Raw genomic sequence first — 11206 nt, 5'->3', positions numbered from 1 at the left:
CTAAGTAAGTTGCTAGTCTGTTCTATTTACGTGAAATTCGAATAATATTGTGAAGTATCTGCCAACAGTTTTACTGTGTGCCAGGCTGAGTTCCCTGATGAATTTCAAATTTCAGATATGAAACAGTAAATGTTAAAAAAAAAAATGTTACAAAGGGTACTTCATGCAGTAGCATAAACTTCTGTTTTCTCAAAACTTGTATCAGTTCATCTCACCAGGACCAGCAGGGGAAGCACACTCTGCCTAGGCACTGGCAAAGGGACACAGTGAGAGCGTAGGGTCTCTTGCTGGGGCCATTCAAAATTTGACTGTACAAGCCCCTGAGCAATATGACAGGGCTTTCCAACAAAAGCTTTTCTATAATTGTATGAAATCACCTGCAATACATTAACCCTTGTCATTATTCCTATCACAGGAAATAACTGTGACCCCTGGGTAACAGGTGAGCTTACTGCGACACCAGGGAGAGCCTTCCTGTACTGAAAGGCAACCTGTAGGAAAGCTGGGGAGGGAGTGTTTATCAGGGCCTGGAGCGACAGGACAAGGAGTAACTGCTTTAAACTGAAAAGTTAGACTTAGAATATATATTAGGAACAAATTCTCTACTGATAGTACCTCACATCCTGTGCATCTGCCAACTTCTGCATTTTATGGTTGCCTCCCCTACTTAAGAGAGGATATTGGAGTGCTCTGTGAAACACTCAGTACTTACATGAACAAAACAATACCTTACCTTTTGCGTTCAAAGATGTGCCCAGTACGTTCAGCTAAAACAACTTCTAACCTACAGCGTCGAAGTTCGGTCAAAAGTTCCAATTTCTGTCTCAGTTTCATGTACACCAAATTTTCAAGCAGGATTTCTGGGCCAGTGTCGTCTGTCTGTGATAGACTGCTTTGCTAGATCATCGTTCACTGCTCCCTCTGCCAGGCACAGGCCTTTCTCTCTTAATCCCTTGTAAGGAAACTTGCAGAGGTATATGGGGTAGCAGTCAGCAGTGTAAAAGAATAAGAGACATACTGCCTTCGTACATATATATACAACACAATATCAAAGACCTCATCAAGGTCCACCAAGGAAAGGAAGAAATGCAGGAGAAAGAAGACAGGACAACAGGGGGAATGGGGAGCATAAGGGAGGAGGCAGCCAGTGGCCTTAAAAACAAAGCATAAAAAATAACTTCCAATAGTGGGACATAGTGAATTGGAGCTCTAAGGTCTGCATCTAGAGATGTCTTTTATCTTTATCATGCAGTTGTGGAGATGGGTCCTCTGGTTTTGGTCATGTTTTTTCACATTCTGCAATTATCTCCCAAGAAGAACCCCCTGTTGGGCAGAAAGGTAGAGGTGTGCTCCAGAAACACAGTGATGGCAAGGAGTCCTCCACTTCATTCTTCCATTTTTTTCCAGCTGGAAGCATTCATAGTTGTCAACTGAATTGGTTTTGAGGAGTAGGAAAGACAGCATTGCTGGATTTCTGCTTTCTCCTAGATCCTATCATACCACATCATGACAGTTGTCTTTGTTTTATGTTCTTTTATGCCTGGATGTTTCTCATTTTTATGAGTGTGGGGTTTTCTTTTTCTTTCTTTCTTTTCTTTCTTTTCTTTCTTTTCTTTCTTTCTTTCTTTCTTTCTTTCTTTCTTTCTTTCTTTCTTTCTTTCTTTCTTTCTTTCTTTCTTTCTTTCTTTCTTTCTTTCTTCTTTCTTTCTTTCTTTCTTTCTTTCCCTCTCTTTCTTTCTCTTTCTTTCTCTTTCTTTCTTCCTGTCTGTCTGTCTGTCTTCTCTCTTTCTGTCCAGCACTGATTTTATTGCTACTTGTGCATATCCAGACTGTACAGTTTTCTCCATTCCCTCTGTTTCTTCCCTGTGTCTTGCCCCTCTTCCCTGCAACTGAACAGCATTGCCTTGATCAATGAAGTGGCAACATGCGGCTTACACAGTAAACTGCTGAAATTACAGCTATAGCCATGGAGCACAGCTGCAGATCAACAGAAGACCACCAATAACTCACATTTCTAAACTGCTTGTCACAATTCTTCAGTATGTAGGCTGTGATGCTGCCAAGAGCGATCTCACCTCTTAAGCACCCATCCATTTCTTCTCTTCCCAGACCCTCAAGGTATCCTGGTCAAACCACCCCCCTTGCCCCATCTGTCTGTCCCACATTCCTTTTCCCTCATCTTTTTTTTTTTTTTTTTTTTCAGCATACTATCTCCATAGAAGCTGCTGCTCCCCAACTCCGAGTTGACTAGGGCTGAACTATTGAAAAAGAAAAGAAAAGCTATAAATTATAGTGAGAGATGGTGAATACCTAACGATCTCTTAAAAGCAGGAATTTAAGGGAATAAGTAATTGATAAATGGAGTTAAGATCAGTAGGAAAAAATCCACTGTTGCAATCAATAGAGTTAAGAAGTTTTTCAAGTACATTAGAAACAAAAATTAGAGTAATGACACAGATCCAATACGGGATGGGTATTGCTTCAGTGAGAAACGATGAAAAAAAAACCACCAACAACACGTACATGTGTATGTGTTGTTGTGTATTTGGAAAAAAAACAGGTTAATGAAAACTGCATGCTCAATTAGATGATTTTTTTGTTGTCGTTGGTAGGGAATTGTGTGCTTTATAACACAATATGTGTTATATTTTTTTATATATTTTTTAATAAATAGACTTTATTAGATAACTGATTTTGAATGTATAGCCTAGATGTTAGAAAAATTAACAACATGCAATATTACTTGTAAAAATTAACAACATGTGGTATCTAAATAATATTTAGAGATGTAAAGGTGTTTGGCATTTCAAAGTCTACTTCTCCAATGAAAAATGTGTTAGAGCTTCTGTTGGATGTAATGTAGCCTGCTCACTTCCTGCCCACCTCAGCAGGGCAGGGGATAAAATCGGGGAAAAAAAAGGAACGAGAAAGCTCATGGGCTTTGATAAAGGCAGGGATATTGCTTATCAATGATTGTTGTGGAAAAATCTCTCTTAACTTGAGGAAATTAATTTAATGCCAATTAATTTGTATAAATTTAATTACTAGTTCAGGTGTTGGGAAGCAAAAGGACAAACATCAAACCACATAGGGGTAACACTTTTCCTCCTCTTCTGGGCTCAACTTCACTCCCAGCACCTGTTTTCCACCTGCTGATCTCGCTCAGTCCATTCACTGGGGAAATGGGCAGCACAGGAGGAGGCTGTGGTTAATGTGCAGCAGTTCTTCTCTGCCTATCCTTTCTTCTCGTTTCTACTTTGCTCCAGTGTGGGTCCTCCACAGGCTGCAGTCCCTGTCAGGAATATTCATCTGTTCTGGCATGGGTCCTCCACAGGTTTCAAAGAAATCTGCTCCACCATGGAGCATCTACTTCTCCTCCTCCTATGACCTTGATGTTCCCTCTGTTGTTCCTCATTCTTTTTGTTCTCTCCAACTCTCTCCATCCAATATTTTCTGTGCATTCTTAGAGGCAACACACCTTGGCTTATTGTCTGAGTTTGGCCTATGGTGCATCTGTTGCTGTGTCCAGCACAGTGCAGCCCCTGACCTTGCTACCAAAACCTTGCCACAAATCTCAATACACCTGTTAAAAGAGACCCTCCTGTTTGTTGCCCTTCTTTGGACACTCTCGAACAGTTTTATATCTTTTTCTTATACTGTGGTGCCCAAAACTGCACACACTACTCACAGTACATGGAATAACAACAGAGACTGCCTCTAATTTTCTCTTCTCTGCAGAAGCTCTGTTGCTACCACTGTCCAGAAATCATCACTATCACAGACACTAGTAGCATTCCCTCCTCCCACGGTTGGTTCTTTTTCCCCCAGACTTAGACACCATCCACAAAAGCAAAAACACAACAAAACAAACAAACAAACAAACAAACAAACAAACAAACAAAAAACAGTCAAAAGCCCTCAGGAAGGCAGTGGTGCAGAGTGTGGAGAGCCTGAGTTCAAATCCTTCTTCTGCGAGGCTCTGAACCTATACCCCACCACAAGCTGTCCGCTAACGTATGGCAGGGCAAGGAGGAAGAAAGAACATTCCTCCTGCACTTTCCATTTATTGTTGGCTGACAATTCTGTAGAGTTATAAAGCCTCAATCAGTGCGATACAGGGTTCTTCTCACATTGTCTCACTGTGCCCTAAGGGGAACAGCTCTAATTTAATAGATGCTTCACCAGAAAATCATGAGTCATCTGCAGTTTTGAAGTTTTCTGGGATCAAGTCCCTTCAGACAGTTGAGGAATTTGCTCTATCACCTATGAAAACTGGTGCTCTAATAAGCTAGTGAGTGAACAAGAGAGAAATCCTCTGCTAGATGACTTGACAAATTTGGTCTGAAAACAGTGTTGAGGCAGAACAATCCACGATTTTTGCCTTGGATGCACAGAGAGATTGGGGGTAGTAGAATTCTTTTATTCTTCATTGATATAAACATTTTCAAAACAGGTGTTTGCTCAACCTTGCTTCCACTGAGTGCATGGGAGGGAGATAACTGAAAGTGGGGAGTGTTGCTTGAAACCTGCAAGTGGCTGAGGTCCAGTGGGGTTGGAGGCTTTCTTACTCCTTTTGGAAATGCAAAGCAACCTTGCGCCTACCCTGCACTTGCAGAAGGATCACGACAGCCCAAAGCACAGAGGCTTTGTAATTACTGCATAGGGATTGGGAGCAGGGGGCTGCAGGCGTGGCCTCTGTGAGAACAGTGCGGAAGCTGCCCGTGTCAGATCAGAGCCAGCTCCAGCCAACTCCAGAAGGGCCACGACGCTTGCCAGAGCTGAGCCTATAAGCGATGCTGTTTGCACCTCCGGGAGAGCAGATTTAAGAAGGGGGAAATACTGCTGTGCAACAGAAGCTGGAAGAGCAAGGAGAGAGAACCAGCCCTGCAGCCCCCAAGGTGAGTGCAGCAGGAGGCAGGAGGTGCTCCAGGCTCACAGCAGCAGTTCCCCTGCGGCCTGGGGAGAGGCCCCTGGTGGAGCAGGCTGTCCCCCTGCAGCCCACGGGTCCCACACGGAGCAGATGACACCTTTGACACCTTTGGTGGAGGCCTTTAAGGAACACACAAAGTGTGAAAACAGCTTGTACTTATTAGGCCAAGGTAATTCCTCCCCACATGGATGGGCACATATCATCTACAAGAAAGGGGCTCCCACCTCCACGGCTCCCGTCCATCCTCCACCTCTCTATGTCCTTGGGGGCACTGAGAAAGCGATCGGAAAGGGGCACAAGCCTCTGGAGGCGGCGCCTGTCAGGCGTGAAGGAAAGGGATCCCTTCCAGGAAGATGCTGTGGGGTTGCTGAGGGTCGAAGAACAGCAGGTGTTGGCTGCTCCCACCGTGCTGCAGCAGCGGCAAGGGAGAGACGTGGTGGTTTTCCTCAGCTGGGCAGCTGAGCTCCACCTCAACCGCTCTCTCCCTGCCCCTCGTCAAACGGAAAGGGGAGAAAATAGGATGGAAGGGGCTCAAGTGCTGAGAGAAGGACAGGGAGATCACTCCACAATGATCGTCACGGGCAAAAGAGGCTCAGCAGAGCCTGTTCCAGTCCAGGCCGGGCCTGCTCCTGCGGGGGCTCTCCACAGGCCGCGGCCTCCTCTAGGCCACATCCACCTGCTCCAGCGGGGGCTCCTCCACGGGCTGCAGCGTGGAGATCTGCTCCGTGTGGGACCCGTGGGCTGCAGGGGGACAGCCTGCTCCACCAGGGGCCTCTCCCCAGGCCGCAGGGGAACTGCTGCTGCGTGCCTGGAGCACCTCCTGCCCTCCTGCTGCACTCACCTTGGGGTCTGCAGGGATGTTTCTCACTCCTCACTCTCCCAGCTGCTGTTGTGCTGTTGTTCCCTTTTTAAACTATGGTCTCACAGAGGCATGAACAACATCACTTATTGGCTCAACTCTGGCCAGCAGTGGGTCCCTTTTGCTGATATGAGGCAGCTTCTGGGCTCTTCTCACACAGGTCAGCCCTGCAGCTCCCTGCTACCAAAACCTTGCCACGTAAACCCAATACGTGCATCAGAGCAACTCTAAATCCCAGCTGGGGTTACATGAGACCAAATTCCCCTCCAGTTCCCCAGACTGACACCCCCACATTCAAAGACAACCCCACTGCTCACAAGCATAGCAACATTTTTTGGCTGCCAAAGGGTTAGCATCAACCTGGTCCTAGGGAATAAGTATCATAGGACAGCCTGGACTGGGGCATGGGGCAGAGGAATACAGGTGTCCCCATAACCTTCTGCCACAGACCTCCATCTTGATCTACGTCTACATTGGGCCCTCTACCCCTGTGCCTCATCTTGGCTGCCAAATTTCATCTGGGACACCTGAGTCCCCTCCAAGCAAAGACCAGAGACAGGGAAAGGGATGGGGACAGCATAAGGGACTTCAGTGACCCCAAAGAATACTTATTTCAGTGACTGCAAAGAAGAGTATGAAGGTATTCGTGGGATGGGATAAGGAGAAACCAAAAGGAGGACCCTTGAGTGGTTTTCAATGGATGGGAACTGGAGACTGACAGCGACTGGATTGAGGGTGCTGAACGGATAAGATTATAGGAGATGAAGTGGGGGGAATTAGACATTCAAATACAGGTAATTTGGGGGTACCAAATAAAATGATTGGTGGGGAATGAAGGCAAAGAATTTGGGGAGACCAAAATGAGGGTACTGGGAGCCCCTTCTGCATCCCCAAACCCCCAGGGGACCAACATGTCTGGGTATCCCCAATCCCCATAGGAGGGGACCTCCCCCGAGGAGGGGACCCAACCACCAGGGCCCCGCCTAGGAACCCTCGTGTTCCCTGGAGACCCAAGCAGCTGGGCCCCATCTAGGAACCCACCTGTTCCCCGAGGACCTAGGCATATAGGTGCTATGGTTTGGGGACATGGGGTGGTGGGTTTCCCTCCTGCTGGTGCTGGCCCCCTGGCTCCCTGGACACCCAGGCATCCAACCAGTGGAACCTGGCCTGTGGCAGTGGGTAGTCCTGGTGCCCTGGCTTCCTGGGGTTTGCCCCTGCCTGCTCTGCTTTGGGCCTCCCATGCAGTGGACCCGTCTCTGCCATGACATCACCAGGACCTCCCTCAAGGGTCCCCAGCAGCAACACTGCCTGGAGGCACTTGCTGAGGCTGCTGTGCCACTTGCTCCTGTCACTGTAGGTGCGTGGTGGGACCCCCAGGGACACCCACCTCCCTGGGTACCCCATCCTGACTGGCATCCTCGGAACAAACATCTCAGTGGAGATCTCCACACTGAACAGGATCCCAGAGCCCTCTGCAGACTCCCCCATAAACCAAGGCCCTCACTCTGACACTGAACAGGACCCTTGGTAGCTGGTGACCCCTTTCCTAAAGAGGGACCCCACTTAGACAAGCATCCTGGGGACCTTCAACCATGCCAAGGTCTCCCCAGTCCTGACCTGGAACCCAGGGACCATGCTCTGGCACCCCTAAACTCTGTCTGGCACTCCCCCAACTATGACCTGGACCCCAAGTATCTCTGGGAATCCCAGCCTTGCCTGGAACACTGATGATCACCCAGCCCTGACCAGGAACACACTAGGGAATTTCAACTCCCAGCCCTATTGAAGAGACTGGGGACCCCCAGGGATACCTGACCCTTCCCAGAACCCCTAAACCCTGATCAGGATCCCAGCCCTTAGTGGAACCCTCCATCCCTGAACCTCCAATCCTGACCCTGTAGAGGTCCCAGTGCCTTGTACTGGTCTCAGGGTCAGGTCAGCGTGAGGCACTTCGGGAGATCATCATGGATGCCCTGCATTTTCTGGAGAAGCAGAAGGAAATAAGTAAGCAGCAACTTGTATGGGGATGAGACGTGAGAGGTTAGGGGCATGAGGGAGGGGATATGGAGGACATGAATGGGGATCTGGGAATATAGGATTTATGGAGGTCTGGGGTGGTGTAAAGGGATATTTGGGAAATCCTGGGGGCATACAAGCTTCAGCAGATAGAGAGTCTGGGGCTTTAAGGGGATATTTAGGGATGCATGAAACTCCAGGATGGGTATATTGGATCCAGGTGTGTTGTACAGGGAATCTGGGGAGTTGGGGGTGGAGGAGTGTGGGGTTGAGATTGGGGGATTGGGGGGGAACATTGTCTCACCTGGACATCTGGGAGCCTCCAGAGCCTTTTGAGGTGTCTCTGCAGGAAGCCATCAATATAATCTGGGTGAAGCTGAGCCAACTGGAAGAAGGTACGGGCCCAGCAGGGATTCCCACTCAGGAGTCCCACCTGGGTGAACCTTGGGACTCCTATCCCTGCTTCCATCTACCATTCCATCTACCATTCCATCTACCATTCCATCTACCCCTGCTACCCGTCCCATGCCAGGGACTGACACTCCCCCTCCCCTGGACATCTACAACCCTCGGACGCCCACCCTGGGCTTACCCTTCCTGGAGATGCCTCCAGGGTTGCTAAACCAGGGCTGGGTAAGGGCTGAGCTCATCACAGGGATATGGACCCCTAATGATCTCAAGTTTAACTATGCTTCCACCCACCAGCTCCAGCCTGCATCCCCCCCTGCGGTGAGTGCCTATCCCTCTGTCTTGCCACCCCCTTTCCCCTATTACACCTCCTGTCCCTCTGGGACCACCAAACATCTCCCTCCCAGGGTACCAGCCAGCTGCCCGCATCTTCCAGTGTGCAACCTGCCGCCTTGTGGACTGCCAGTTCCCCCTGGACTGTCCAGGTAGGGGGGCCGTTGTTGACCCAGATCATCCAGGCTGGGCTAAGAATTACCCCAGAGCTGGGCGCCTCAAGGGCCCTTGGGACAACCTGCCTTTCTGACATGTGGGCATGCCTGCTAGGCCCATCATGGGTGCATGAGAATGTTCTAGGATGCATGCCAGCCCATGCCCACTGTGAATGTATAAGCATGTGCATTCATACAGGAGTGCAATCATTTCTGTGAATGCATGAGCATATGTGAGTTAACATGCCTGCCAATGTTCCCAGTTCAAGATGTGTGGGTCCATGAAGATGAAGCCATCACTCTGCATTGTGATGTGCCCTTTGCCGTCCCTCCAGACCTGCCCATTACCTGGATGTTTGCCAAGGATGTGAGTAACTTATGCATGTGCAAGAGTATGTATAGACATTCATGAGAGGAGTGGGCATAGCAAGACCACTTCTGTGCTTGGCATGAGAACTATCAATAGATGGAAGTATTGCTTATACTGTAGATATGAATGCGCTATAAGTAGCACGTGTGAGAGTATGCACAGGATGGAAGCAAGCTAGCACCCATAATGAAGGGTGAGTGAGCAGGAGGTGGAGCAGTCGTGTGTACAGATTCCTCTCCACTCATGAAGGAAGTAACTTGTGCATATGTTATGCTTATGCATCCCCATGTGGTACACACAAAGGCATGAAGAGCATGTGGGGGGCAAGGTGCAATGCACATGCATGAGACAACGGGCACAAGGAGCATAAGCGGGACATGACAAGCACGCACATGACACAGGTGCTTTTGCACAGCACATGTGCTATTGCATGATCCTGATGGAAGAGGCAATGTTGACATGTTCCCCCATGTCCAGATACGCACGCAGGACCTAGCACTGTTTGAGGAACTTCAGGAGAGTTTGGGGGAACCTCCCAGCCTGACCCTCCAGGACCCCACTCTAGGAACCATTGCCTGTCGCCTGGGGGCCCCGTCTGAGACCCTGGCCCGCAAGTACTTCTACCTCAATGGTGCGCACAGAAACCTGAGTCCCCCAAGGGCAGTGAGCAGTGTGGGATGGAGCAGGACCCCCAGACACCTGGGTCAACAGAAGAGGAATTGGGGTGTGTGTGCGCAGGGTGCCTGAACATTTGGATCCATGGTAGAGAGGTTGGAGTGGAGCAGGTGTTCGCCGATGCCTGGCTCCTCTCAGGGGCAATGGGGCACGTGGAGTGGGGCAGGAACCCTCAGATACCTGCGTCCGTGGGGGCTGTTATGTCTGTGACTGGAGCAGGGGCTGCCCGGGCACCTGGTTCCTGGGGAGGAGTACCCTTTGACCCTAGGTGCCTGCATCCCCACAGTATCAGGGGGAAGTGTGGAGGCAGAGCAGGGACTCCAGGCCCACTTCAGAGCTGTGCTGCGCTGGCCCCACAGCAGTACCCCCCTGCAGCCCACAGTGTCACTGGAGCTGGGGCTGGCACTTGGCCTCATGGGGCTAGTGCTGCTACTGGTGTGAGTACTCCTGACCTTATAAACTCAACCCTCAAAATCCCCATGCTTCTGGAGACCCTCACAGACCAGCATGGCATTCCTGCATCCCCCTGATCTCCCAGTCCCTAAGCAGGAATCCCTACAAATGTGAGGAAGAAGGGGGAGGGTGGGGGGGGTGGAGAGAGCATAGACTGTCGTGACTCATAAACTGACAGGGCATCATTCATATTTTCCCCTGGAACTCCCATCATCCTCAGGCCCATTCTGGGACTCCTTACTTGCCCAGGACTACCTCAGACCACTTTGCCATCTTGCTTCCCCAAGACTTAGGTCTTCCTAATTGCCCCTGAGACCCAGTCACTTTCACCCATATTCCCCAGAACTCCCATAATCCCTTTGACCCCTCACCCCCCCACACACACTTACATTTGGGGGACCCAGCTGCCCAAGACCCCCCAAGACCCCATACTTTCACCCTGAGACACCTCAGTGGCTCCCAGTACCCCCAGCTGCCCCATGATCCCCTTCCCCCCCCAGAAAATGGTGATATAGGGCCTCCTACTCTTTCTCCATTCTTCCTTCCTCCTCCCAGGGCCTCTTGGCGGTGTTTCCGGAAACCTCCAGAGCCTCCCAGACCCCTGTGACTCCCAGGCATCCCAAAGACCCAGACAGCAGGGACCCCAAGGAGAGTTCAGATTCACTTGGATTTACACCACAGGAGCTTGACACATGGATCAAATCCTGAGGATCAAAATATTTACAGCTGCTCTTCTTGCACATGGCTCATTCCCACTCTTTTCCTCTGTGGAGAGGTAGAGAACTTGACTGTGTTACAAAATTATAATTTATTACCTGTTAGCTGTTATAAGTCTGGTTGCATTCATGGTACCGTACTGTCATGATTACAAATTCACAAACAATGTAATACACCCTCAGTCTAGTCACATGCCATGAACTACCATGGCCACACTTAGAAAGAGTTTGGTTGTGTTCAGTGAGAACTATTACGGCTAGATTTAATGAGCAGTGCAATTTATTGAAGCA

The 11206-nt window shown here is 49.5% G+C and overlaps 1 protein-coding gene across 1 annotated transcript; it reads left to right on the top strand.

Annotated features, from left to right (window-relative positions):
• Positions 1-6875: 6875 nt before the first annotated feature.
• SPACA6 (sperm acrosome associated 6) lies at positions 6876-10962 on the top strand (the record flags this gene model as incomplete). Its single annotated transcript, XM_080563333.1, has 9 exons — positions 6876-7146; positions 7719-7793; positions 8132-8200; positions 8511-8534; positions 8621-8698; positions 8965-9068; positions 9549-9702; positions 10033-10183; positions 10755-10962. The coding sequence occupies 9 exons, from the start codon at positions 6876-6878 to the stop codon at positions 10804-10806; spliced, it is 978 nt and encodes a 325-aa protein (XP_080419459.1). The 3' UTR covers positions 10807-10962.
• Positions 10963-11206: the final 244 nt, after the last annotated feature.

This window comes from Anser brachyrhynchus, assembly GCF_964034855.1.
Source record: "Anser brachyrhynchus genome assembly, chromosome: 20".
Lineage (NCBI taxonomy): Eukaryota > Metazoa > Chordata > Aves > Anseriformes > Anatidae > Anser > Anser brachyrhynchus.
Note: the sequence above shows the minus strand (reverse complement) of the source record. Positions and strands in the feature narration are given on the sequence as shown.